General features: G+C 39.4%; 1 protein-coding gene across 1 annotated transcript in view; it reads left to right on the forward strand.

The window, feature by feature from the left end:
- Mfsd14a (major facilitator superfamily domain containing 14A) overlaps positions 1–10866 on the forward strand; it is a 30255-nt gene extending 19389 nt beyond the window's left edge. The window contains exons 6-12 of the mRNA XM_051185613.1: positions 1–81; positions 411–524; positions 1427–1498; positions 5587–5699; positions 7138–7235; positions 8239–8402; positions 9553–10866. The exon at positions 1–81 is cut by the window's left edge and continues 138 nt beyond it. Coding sequence (XP_051041570.1) covers positions 1–81; positions 411–524; positions 1427–1498; positions 5587–5699; positions 7138–7235; positions 8239–8402; positions 9553–9759 — 849 coding nt within the window. The 3' untranslated portion in view covers positions 9760–10866. The remainder of the gene's footprint in view (positions 82–410; positions 525–1426; positions 1499–5586; positions 5700–7137; positions 7236–8238; positions 8403–9552) is intronic.
- Positions 10867–12688: the final 1822 nt, after the last annotated feature.

The following is a 12688-nucleotide window of genomic DNA, read 5'->3' on the forward strand; positions in this document are numbered from 1 at the left end:
GTGCCAGAGTCGTTGCCTGAGAAGATGCGGCCAGCATCTTGGGGAGCTCCCATTTCCTGGGAACAGGCTGACCCCTTTGCAGTAAGTTTCTCTGTGGCAAAAGAATGAGTACCTGATTCAGTGGAGTATGCTTGTGTCTGAACGTTTTTTCGGGGAACATCCTAAGGTTTACTTACATGTTTATTATAATCGGGGTCTCACTGGATAGCCCAAGCTGACCCATTCTTTGAGATCTTTCTGCATCAGTCTCCTGAGCTCTGCAGTTATATGAACCATCATATAAGGCTGAAGATATTTTATTTGTTAACATTTTGAAAAATTTTTTTGGCGAGGTTGGGGAGGGTGAACTAAAGAGAAAGCTAGTTGTGAGTTTTTGACGAAAGTATGTCTTGGTGTTTCTCCTGTTCTAGTCTTTAAAGAAAGTGGGCCAAGATTCCATAGTGCTGCTGATCTGTATCACGGTGTTTCTCTCGTACCTGCCAGAGGCAGGCCAGTACTCCAGCTTCTTCTTATACCTCAGACAGGTAAGCCCTCCCACAGTAGACTTGTCATGTTTAGTGCTGCAAGAATACTGTTTCATTTCCAGGGAGCTATATTCATCTGTAAAATGAATGCTTGTTCTGGTTTGCTTTCTACTGCTGGGATAAAACACTCTTGCCAAAAGCAACCTGGGGAGCAAAGTCTTATTTGCCTTATACTTCCATGTTACAGTCCGTCATTGAAGGAAAGCAGGGTAGGATCTGAAGCAGGGGCCATGGAGGAATGCTGCTTGTTGGCTTGCTCCTCAAGTTCGTGCTCAGCTACCTTTCTTATACCTCTCAGGACCACCTTGCCCCACGGTGGCACCGCCTATAGAGTACTAGACCCTCCTACTTTGGGCATTTATTAAGAAAGTGTCTCTCAGACTTGCCTACAAGCCAATCTGATGGAGACATTTTCTCAAATATGGTTTTCTCTTCCTGGATAATTCTAGTTTGTGTCAAGTTGACAAAAATCCTAATACAATACAATACTGTTTTATAAACAATAGCCAACAGGTTTTTTTATTTGTCTTATTTTTGTTGTTGTTGAGATAGGATTCCTTCATATAGTAGTCAAAAAGAATTTAATCTGCTATTCAGATTACCTATTTCTGCTCCCCATCTTTGGTACTGGGGTAAAACCCAACACCTCATGATGCATTATTTGTAAAGTGATTTTGAGTGCTTGATAGCTTAGTATAGCCAAATAAAAGGAATCTATTAAATAAAGGAAGGTATTTTTCTGAAGAATCCTTTATGTATAAGTGAATAAAAATTAGAATTAAAAGTTTTCAATAAGCATTTTTTTCTAGCCATTTAATATTAATGTACAAGTAGTTTACATGAACATGATGTTTGCTATGCTTCTTTTTTCATTAATTTTACTTGTTTTGGAAACCTTCTAGATAATGAAGTTTTCCCCAGAAAGTGTTGCAGCCTTTATAGCAGTCCTTGGCATTCTGTCCATTATTGCACAGGTGAGTTTCTGTTAAGTGATTTCATAGAGGGAGCCCATCCAGAGGAGGCCTCATACAATGACAGCATGTTGGGGGGAATCTCTTTGTTTTGTAGATGGAGTCTCTGTATGTCATCTTGACTCTTCTGGGGGGAGGGGTCACTGTAGATCAGGCTGGACTCAACTCACAGAGATCCTCCTGCTTCTTCCTCCCAAGTGCTGAGATTAAAGGCATGTGCCACCGTGTCTGACAAGACACAAGTCTCTGATCTATACGTTCAAAAAATTATATTAGCATAGCTAGTAAGTAATTGATCAGATTTTTAAGGTGGATACACATTGATGAATGTGTGATGTATAACAAGAATGATTATTGATTTATATTAGAGTTCCTTGATCTGTGAAGTCACTCATCAACATATAGCCACTGAATGTGTAGTACAACAGGCAGTGTGGATAGAATAGTGGTGTTGATCCATGCTGTTTAGAGCTCATGTTCTAGGGGATGAACGTGATGTAGGTAAATTGTTGGAAGCATCAGTTACAATGAAAACTTCAAAGGCAAGGGAAGTGGTAGAAAAACTTGGGGAAAGGTGGTGGTGGTGTTTTGTTTTTTTTTTTTTTTGTTTTGTTTTTTTGTAATAGGAATTTGGGGAGTGCTTGGTGTCCAAGGTGGCATTTGGTCAAGGATATGCAGAATAAGTTATAGAAGTGGCTGCAGGAAGAGAATTTTAAGTGGTTGAATGATGAGAATAATATCCCAGGGGTGAGAGTACTCAGGGTATGAATAAGAATGCAGAGGGCTCTTTGGTACTGCTAGTGTGGATAAGGGAAGGAAGGCTAGCAAGTAAATCTCAGGGGTTCCAGGAAACCCTTGGGAAGGCCGCAGGTAAACAGTGATTGTTGATGTGGAGGGTGTTTTAGTCTTGTTCTCACCACAAGTCAGCCTTGGTAATTGTACACAGGATGTGACCCCAGGAAGGGAGGAGACCTGTTTCTGGATTCTGTTTCTGACTTGAATGACTCCTCTTGCCCTTAAAAAAGCACATTTACCTTTTGTTCCCCCTTGCAAGTTTATTAAAAGGCTAGCAATGTACAAGGAGAGGTTTTGTTGCTGAGCAGAGTTGAGCCCAGGCTCTCTTTTTATAACCTTTCCTGAGTTAGGGTTTATTGGTCCCTCATGGTTTCTTAAATTGAGAAACATGAATTCTGTAAATCAGCAATTACTAGTTGAGTTGAATAATGGGCTGTGAGGTACTGCTTGTAAGCAGGTATTGGTGGTAGTTGTGATCTATGTTTGGAAAGCCTCGGCTTCCTTACTTCACATTCCAAAGAGTGCATGTCTCTGCCCACAGCTGGCCCTTCAGCCCCCTGCCAACTGTGTATGGGGCCTGCCTCCTGTGTTCTTACCTGAGGCTACAGGGATGTCATCAGGGTGAATCTGCTCCTTAGCAGTGCTTTTCCTCTGGGGTGCAGCTATGATGAGAGCTTGTGTTCTGCCCTGAGAACCTCTAGAATAGCGGTTTTCAACTTGTGGTTTGTGATACCTTTTGGGGATCACATATCAGACATCCTACATATCAAATATTTACATTACGATTCATAACAGTAGCAAAATTAGAGTTATGAAGTAGCAGTGGGAATAATTTTAGGGTTGGGGGTCACCACAACATGAGGAACTGTATTAAAGGGTCACAACACTAGGAAGGTTGAGAACCACTGCCCTGGAGCCATAAGAGGAAGCAGGACTTTTGAGACATACATAAGTGAATATCCCACTACAGTGTCTGGGGATAGTCTTCAGTACACTTTCCCAAATTCTTCCCAGAAAATGGATGCTACAGAGTATGCAAAGGGGAACAGTAAAGAAACTACTGCAATTGCTGCTCCATTAGCATGATGTCGTTAAGAGAGAACAACAGACGGCATCTGGAAGAGTCCAGAGCAGAGAGAAACCAAAACAGACTGGACATGACCAGGGCTAGGGAAGTGGGAATAGTAAGAGATAGCCTGAGAGGGAATAGAAAATAGTGGCTGTAAGGAGGAAAAGTAGCTGGGGGTGAGGAGGAAAGGGCCAGGAACCTTACAAGGGTGCTTGTGAATAGGGACTGAGGGAGCCTGGAGGCCAGCATGAACTTTGATATGCCACCACAGTATACATCAATGGTGAACCATATGTCCCTTCTGCCAGAGGCAAGGGAAATGACTCCTTTTGGCAGATTGGACATTTTCACAAGTACCCGAAGAATGCGGGCTTTTATCTAATGACCAGAATTCCTTTTATAATGCAACTTGAATTGAGCCAAGATTCATTTCTGGACATGTGTACTGCCTGAGACCTAACACAGAATCTCGAGCATACTGAAAAGTTTCCTTTTAACTAAGTCTGTCTCTAATAACATTCTATAAGGAAAGCAGACATTCTTGCATTCTAGTTCTTCCAATATATAAGTTGTTTGTAATACTGTTCACGGTACTTCACACTTAAGCAATAGGAAGTGTGTTATGTGTTGTCTTAAAAGGAAATAACGTAACAAAATTTCATTAGGGGAAATAAAAATTGACATTTTTACATACTTGTTAGACTGAGAAATAGTAGCTATACGCAGATGTTTTTTTAGTGAGTCGAACTCCTTCTGGCAGACTGCTGCTCAGGGAATTTTGTCTAATCCCATGAGGTGCCAGGCCTGGGGACTCAGCCCTCTGTGCTCTTCATTTTTCCAGTCTTAACGAGAGCCAAGTTCTCAGGTCCTCTGGGAGCTTGGTCTGGTGGTTGTGGGCTATCACCTAAAAGTCCTTCTAGGAACCTTTTTGGAGGCAAGAACAATTATAGCCTAGGCTGACCGCTTACAGATTAGTTAGTTCTCTTCCTGACTCAGCCTCAGACCCGAGTCACCACACCTAGACATAAAAGCAGCTTTATGTACTTTTTGCTTACCAAACCTCATAAAATGTTAAATGACTAACTTTCAGCTTACAGTTTGTATAATTTTTGGTGTGTGAGAAAGTGATGAGAGTGATTATTGGTACTGTACCACTTCTACAGACTTATTAGCAATTTTGTGTGGTGTGTTCAACATTAGTTAGAATAGCAAAATTATTTTTGATGTCCCAATGCATGCTGAATTTCATTTCAACTTGAAATAGAGGAATGCCATCTATTCACAAAACTATTGAATGTTTCTTATTTCTCAGGGACAGCTAGCTGTCAGCACTTTGTAACTGTCTTATTTCATCCAGTGTTGAATTCTGAAATTGTTGATGTTAGCTTCACTTGGCAAGAGAAAACTGAAATAGATTATCCAGGGTCAGTCTCAAAGATCACGATCCAGCCTATTTTTTTTCAGTCTATGCTCTTAAATTTTTCCAAATCATATTTATTAAACTCTTACACATTTCATGGAATCTTCACGGTTTCAACAGCAAGCAGGGTTAGATGAAGTTGGGTGGTCACTGGGCTAGTGGATAGCATTGAGGTCTGTCTTAAGTTACTTTGTATTACTGTTATAAGATACCATGACCAAACCAATTTACAGAAGAGTTTAATCTGGGGGTTCACAGAGTTGATGACTATCATGGCAGGCGGTAGGCAGGCATGGTGGTGGAGTAGTAGCTAAGAGCTTACATCTGGTCCACATGCAGGAGGCAGAGTGTGCTTGTGAGCTTTTGAAATCCCAAAGCCCAACAAGGTCTTACTTAGTACTTCTAATCAGGCTTCATTCATGCTGTTACTACATAGTGGCCTAAGTTCTTGGTCTGTGTGCTAAGGTGATAGAAAGCTGGACTCAAGTGTTGGAGCTCTGACTCTGGATGTGTTAGGCTGGAGCACTGAGCTCTGAGTTAGTTGGTGGCAGTTACTAGTGAAAAACCACATTGTGTAAAAGGTACTTCATCAGCGTGAAAGAAACCACCTGTTCTTTTCCTGTTAAAAACTTTGTGATAGGCCCACTGAGATGGCTCTGTGGTTAAAGTACTTTTACCACCAAGCCTGAATACATGAGATCAATCCCTCGGAGCCTTATGTAGAAGGAGAGAACCAATTCCTGTAAATAAATAAATGTAATTAAAAAAAAAAAAAAAACTGATAATCATATTGTGTTTGTCTTCCAGACCATAGTCTTGAGTTTACTCATGAGGTCAATTGGAAATAAGAATACCATCTTATTGGGTCTGGGATTTCAAATATTGCAGCTGGCATGGTATGGCTTTGGTTCAGAACCTTGGTAAGTATAAATATTGTAATGTTCATTTTAATTTTTTTTTTTTTTACTTTTTGAAAACTTCATTTGCTTGTATAATGTATTTTGATTGCATTAACCCTTTATTACCTGACTCCCAGTCCTCTTTTGACTCCCTGGCATCTCTCTCCCAACCTCATAGACACTTGTTTGTGGTGTGTGCGAATTTAACCCAATTAGTACTATCCATGTAAGCATGGCAAAATGTTGGGCATGGGCAGCCTACCCATTACCACGTCCACACCAAAAAAAATTTTTTTGTGCATTTTTGTTTTTGAGACATGTTTCCCTTTTTTTTCTTTCCTTCTTTCTAAGCTAAGGCTGCCTAAGCCTCAAGTGCCTAACCCTGCCCCTTTCTTCCTTCTCCGCTAAGCCATTAACTTGTGCACAGTACAGTTTCCCACATACATTTATATATCCTAGATATGCTGGCTAAATAGTGGCAGGTTTTTTTTGTTGGTTTTATTTATTTATTTATTTGTTTGTTTATTTATTTATTTTTACATGAGATTATTAAGCTATTGAATCTGTAAGGTGCATTTAATCAGTTTGTTACCAGGAAACAGCACAGGATTCTGTGGCAACAAAGATAGCCTTGTATCTGTTTTGTTCTTCTAGTTGGGTAAGGGGTTGAGATGACTAGTATTCCTCACTGTTGGGTTGAGATGAGAGTGAGCACAGTCCACTTACTTCCAAGCTCGGCTTTTATTATGGGCTAGTCTCCTGCAGGCTGGTGTTGACGGCTGGCTTGGGATGCCCACCTCTTTTGGCTTGGGTATTTTTATTAAACACTAGGAATGTATTTTAGTTGGTGACGTTTTCCAGTCCAGCCTCTATAGAGGTAGAAATGTGAAGTATTTCTTCAATCAAGAAGTCAGGGACTCCAGCTTTCTTACCCTTTATATTTTTGAGATTTATATTCAGCCAGTAATATTCATTAGTTTATTTATTGGCAGGGTTTCTCTGTAGCTTTGGAGCCTATCCTGGAACTCACTTTGTAGTAGACCAGGCTAGCCTCAAACTCAGAGAGCTGCCTGCCTCTTCTTCCTGAGTGCTGGAATTAAGCTAAAACACAAATCCATGGGAACTTTGAATGATTGCTGACTGCAATGTTAAACTATACTTGATGTCTCTTACTAATTTTATGTATAATCTTCAACATACCCATAGAATGTGCCTTGTACATCATGGTCTGGAATGCCACAACCTAATTTTACAACAAAATACCATACCGTCTTTGTGCAAGTGGTTACTGTTTCCAGAGTACATAGGGATGGCTATACCTTTAAATGATTAGAGGAACAGAGAAGGCCCACTTCTCTTTCCTGTGCCACAGCCCTTGCACAGTCGGGGTGACTTGGTTTGCTTTGACAGGTAAAATGGAGAAGCAGTGTTAATTATTGTTTTGCTGCTTTGATTACAGGATGATGTGGGCTGCTGGAGCAGTTGCAGCCATGTCTAGCATTACCTTTCCAGCTGTTAGTGCCCTTGTTTCACGAACTGCTGATGCTGATCAACAGGGTGAGTTGATAGGAACTCCAAAGTAGTCTTCCAAGTTTGCTGCCTGTACTAAACCAGTGGCTACTAGCCCCTTTTTAAATTTTGAGTGCTTGGCTGTCACTTTCATTTGCATCACTGTGCCAAAATAACCAACAGAAACAGCTTAAGGGATTTATATTAGTTGTAGAGTTGCTTTTTTTTTTTTTTTTTTTTTTTAATGATTTGTTTTTAATGTGCAGTGGTGTTTCGCCTACACCTATGTCTGTGTGATGTTGTCAGATAACCTGGAACTAGAGTTACAGGTAGTTGTCAGCTATGTGTGGGTCAAGAATTGAACCCTGGTCCTTTGGAAGAGAAGTCAGTGCTTTTAACCTCAGAGCCATCTCTCCAGCTCTGGCTAAAGAGTTTTTAAAGGATTCAGACCATGGTTGCTTGGCCTCATTGTTTGTGGGCCCAGCAGGAGGAATAAGAATATCAGCACGGCCATGTTGTAGAAGCTACTCACAAAGAGTAGATAGCAAGAACCAGGGACAAGATATATTTCCTAGGAATTTATGCCTGTGTTCTGGTTCTAGGGCATCCCCAGTAGGAATTGAAATTCAATACGTGAGCCTGTGAGGGACAATGCACATTTATGACCTGATTTATTAATAAAGCTTCACTGTCATTTTGCTATTGTGATAGGTACCTAAGGGTTTTGTGGTAGGAACATTTAGTTGTTGGCATGCTAACAGATGTCCTGTACCTGGCTCTGAGAGAAAAAGAGGGTAGAACAGTGGCAGTGGTCACTTAGTAAAATGGTCACTTAGGAAGGAAAGGCCTGTGGTGAAAACAAGTTGCATTTTTATTTATCAAGATGATACTAAAAAAATTTAGATCAAACTCAGTATATATTTGATGGCTTTAAATAGCTACCATTAGAGTAATTTACTAGTACTGTGCAATCTCAAATTAGATTTAACATTTGCAGTTTTTTAGAGTAGGAAAAAGAATAATGTGCTAAATGATTTATTTAAACATGCAGGTGTTGTTCAAGGAATGATAACAGGAATCCGAGGATTGTGCAATGGTCTGGGACCAGCCCTTTATGGGTTCATTTTTTACATATTCCATGTGGAACTTAAAGAACTGCCAATCACAGGTTCAGACCTGGGGACAAACACAAGCCCTCAGCACCACTTTGAACAGGTAATTCTTAATTTGCATATTAAAATGTTCTATTTCTTTGGCTGGACTAAAGGATGGTTTTGAAAACAACAGTTATAATGCAAAACTATTTTTGGGTTTTTGAGACAGAACTTCATTGTAGTTCTAGCCAGGCTGATCCTTCTGCCTCAACCTTCTGAATACAGAGAGTACACGAGCCATGATGCCCATCTGAAGTTCTTAATTTACTTTTAGGTGAAATGAAACCACAGATGGATCCGGGGTATAGCCCTGCTTGCCATAGAGAGCTTGCCTAGCATGTACAGGCCCTAGTCTGAGACTATTCTCCTGAGTACCTCCTTGCAAATGAGAAATCACTTAAAAGCCTGCTTTGTCAATTTGTATGTGGTGGCATGTTAGCCATTTACCATTCTGTACTACTGCCTTCCTTCTGACTTCTGTAATGTCACAGTTGTCACCTATCTCTCTCTAGATGAAGTTGGTTATGCATATATTTGTTGATGTACTTGCTTTATTTCCCTCCTTATAACTGAAATTACCAGCACCAAGCCACAAGAACCATTGAGTCAATATAATAGCTCTTTGGTTTCCTTGATTTAGCAAGAGTTTCCCCCAGCCAAGCCTATTTCCAAATTAAAAAAAAAAAAAAAATGGTCACATACAACAATAACAGTGCAGGGTTTGTTAGAATGAGCGTTATTTGGGGTTAAAACTTTGTGGTTAGCAATATTGTATTTCTGAAACAAACAAAAAGGTATTGATTCTACAGGTGTTATATGTATAGCTTTGCTTACTCTGAGGTACTTGTCTTCCTCTGGGAATAGCAGATTGAGCAGAGGTGCACAAAACACCTGTTTTCAGGTTCTGTGCTAAAAGCAGTACACATTTGTCCAAGTTAATTCGCCAGGTTTTGTGAGCAGGACTTTATAGTAAGAATTTATAACTGTAGCTTTAATAAAGTCATTTGTCTAGAAAATAATCTGAGCACCAGGTGGTGGTTGCACAGGAGGGTCTGTGTGAGTTGCAGGCCACCAGGACAGCCAGAGCTGTTACACAGAGAAACCCTGTCTCAAAGCAAACAAAAATCTGATGAAAACAGTTGCTAAGCAATTCTTGGAGGGGGAGAGGGGGAGTATCTGTGCAAAAACCCTAACTATTGTTTCTTCCTCAGAATTCCATCATCCCTGGTCCCCCCTTCCTCTTTGGAGCCTGTTCAGTACTGCTGGCTCTGCTCGTTGCCTTGTTTATTCCGGAACATACTAATTTAAGTTTAAGGTCCAGCAGTTGGAGAAAGCACTGTGGTGGTCACAGCCATCCTCACAGTACACAGGCGCCAGGAGAGGCCAAAGAACCCTTACTCCAGGACACAAATGTGTGATGATGGAAATCAGGAAGACTTTTCTCTCTGCACCCAGGTCTTAGTTTTCACCTGTAGTTCTGGATGCACATTCCATTTCCATCCACAATGTACTTTAAGATTGTCTTAAGAAATACCTGCATGAACTCCGTGGGAACTAAAGAAAGAACCGGACAGTTTTCCAAAGATGTTACAATTTCTTTCTAAAAGAAACCTTTTGTTTTTAGCACCAATCTCTTGCCACTAAACTGTTTTATTATACATCTTTAATTAAAAGCTATATATGTAACTCTGCTGTTAGCACGTCTCTGCTACCATTTCCTTAAGGTGTTGAGCTTTTACCTCTGTGCTGACTCAGTGACACGGTAGGTAGTATGGTTGTGGACCAGTTCACTTTAACAATGTAAAAGCCTGAGTCAGATTTTAATATTGTAAAATCTTGGGTCAACTAATTCAAAGCCTTAATGCAGATGCACTAGAATAAAGAAATGGTAAAGAATTGTTTGAATTTAAAACAACAAAAACTTGTGAAAATTGTAGAAAACCAGAATCATGTTCCAAGCTTGTTTGCCATAATTTTATTTAAAACATTATTCACTACTGTTTTGAAGTATGGAAATATCAGCCACTTAGAATTTAAATTGGGGTGGTCAGAGCCTATACATCCATGTTCTGCTTCTTATACCACTATTCTTTTGATGTTTCCATAATCATAAGGACCTCAACACTTGAATATATAATCTAAAAATTATATAGTAAAGCTGGTAGCCTTGAAAATGTCAATGTGATATCTATATGTAGATAAATATATATAGTGGCCTTTCAGGACTGTCACAGTAACACTTTATTTACAGAGCTAATGTTTGTCCTAAATTTTCAGGACCCTAGAAGAGAGCTTTATACAATTACTGATGTGAATTTCTCTAAAGTGTATATTTTTGTGTCCAGTTATATTATTTAAAAAAGTGTTACTTTGTAAAAATTGTACATAAAGTATTGTATAGTTTACACTGTTTTCATCTTGTGTGTGGTTACTGCCTAATGCTTTTTAAACTTGGAGCATTCATTATGATTAAATAAGGTCTCAAAATGTAAATATTCTGTTAATAAAATTAAATATTTTAATGATTTTTTTCTTTTTAAAAAAGTCTTGATCTGTGAGTCCCTACAAGGCCTGTCTGGGCTTTATTTGGTACCATAAACATTTTTACAGAAACAAGTCTTACCTCACATTACCTCCTCTGCAGTCCGTTTGTTTGCCCTCGCCTCACCAAAAAAACCTCTGAAGATAAAAATGCACCGTTTGCAAACAACTGGAAATACTTGTTTCCTAAGCACAAACAATGCAAGTCAGTCTTTTATTTTCTAAACATGCTTCTGGCATCTAAAACTCTTTAGTTTGTACTTTATGAACAGATGTCACAGTTTTTAAAAATAGCATTAACAGCAACATTTTATTAACACATGTACAGTTATATACCACAAGATAATTTCAAACAAAAGTTGAAGAGGTAGAGCAAAGAATTAGCACAGTCTATGTGCATGGACACCTAGCACAGAGACAGTTGTATAGACACTGTGAAAATGTACTGTTCTACCTTGAAAATATGTATTTATAAATAGTAAGGGTGGGGGTATCTATTTTAAAAAGCATATATATCCTTTCTAAAGCCTGCCACAACCCCTTATGTATATTACACAGTATTTACAACAGTCCCGCTTTGCCAAGAAACTTTTCTTTCCAGAATTAAGTGCTCTTGTAATTGTAACAACATTCTTAATCCTCTCCCCTTGTTGAAGCTAGCTGACAGCATCTTAAAAGTGAGATTAAAGATTCTGTGCCCCTAGTAAAGTTAACACATAACTACCTTGAAGTGTATGAATGTTTTGCACCATGTGCATCCCTAATGCACTCAAGAGACGAGAGGAGGGCAACAGTTGTGAGCTGCCATGTGGGTGATGGGAATAGAACCCAGGTCCTCTGGAAGAACAGCCATCAACCATTGAGGAGCTATTTCTTTTTAAAACTTATCACATGATTGTTAACATTTTACAAATAAGATCTGGGGCCTTAGGGGACCCTTAAGGTTAAACATTTAGGAAATTTTGTGTTTTGTATGTCTGTTCATACATGGGTATTTATCCGCACACAAGTGCAGTGTGTGCTGAGGACAGTGGATCATCAGACTATTTTAAGCAAAAACAGCTGGGAATCGAACTCTGGGAATCCTCTGAGGGCAGAACAAGGACTTAACTGCTAAACCATCTATCCAGCCTCTAGGTGAAGGTTTCTGTTTGGGGGGAAGGAAACTAATTTCCAAGTAATAGTTCTTGGAAGTTTTAGTAGAAAGAGAAAGGAAGTTATAAATTCCAATAGTTAATTTATTAACAATGAGTGTAAATTTTGATTCTGTAAAAATACCATGAATGTTCATGATGCCATTACACTGAAGGTTTTTTGTGCTCTAAGCTCACCCCAGATGACTAAAGAAAGCACTTTAGCCATGTAAACACAATGTCCAAATTGTTTTTATATAAAAATTATTTCATAGATCAAATGTTTCAGGGAAAATAATTTACTCACTGAACATAAACAATTCATGTCAGCAACTTAAAGTGCTTAAGAGTGTCACTGGGTATATCAACCAAACTCCATGGCTGAGTCCATACGCAGGAGTGGCTGGCTAGCACAAAATGGACCCCACTGTTTTGGTTGGGTATTTTTTTGTTTTACTGGTTTTTTGTTTTTCCTTTTTCTTTTTGAAGGAGAAAGAACAGGAAATTGGGTAGGTAGGGATTATAGACCGTCTGGGAGACAGGAAGGCATGGTGGTGTGGTACACACCTTTAGTCCCAGCATTGGGAGACAGAGACAGGCGGATCTCTTGAGTTTTAGGACAGCTTGGTCTACAGAGTGAGTTCCAGGACAGCCAGGGCTATATTAAAAAAAC

The sequence above is a fragment of the Phodopus roborovskii genome, unplaced genomic scaffold, assembly GCF_943737965.1.
Source record: "Phodopus roborovskii unplaced genomic scaffold, PHOROB, whole genome shotgun sequence".
Taxonomy (NCBI): Eukaryota; Metazoa; Chordata; class Mammalia; order Rodentia; family Cricetidae; genus Phodopus; species Phodopus roborovskii.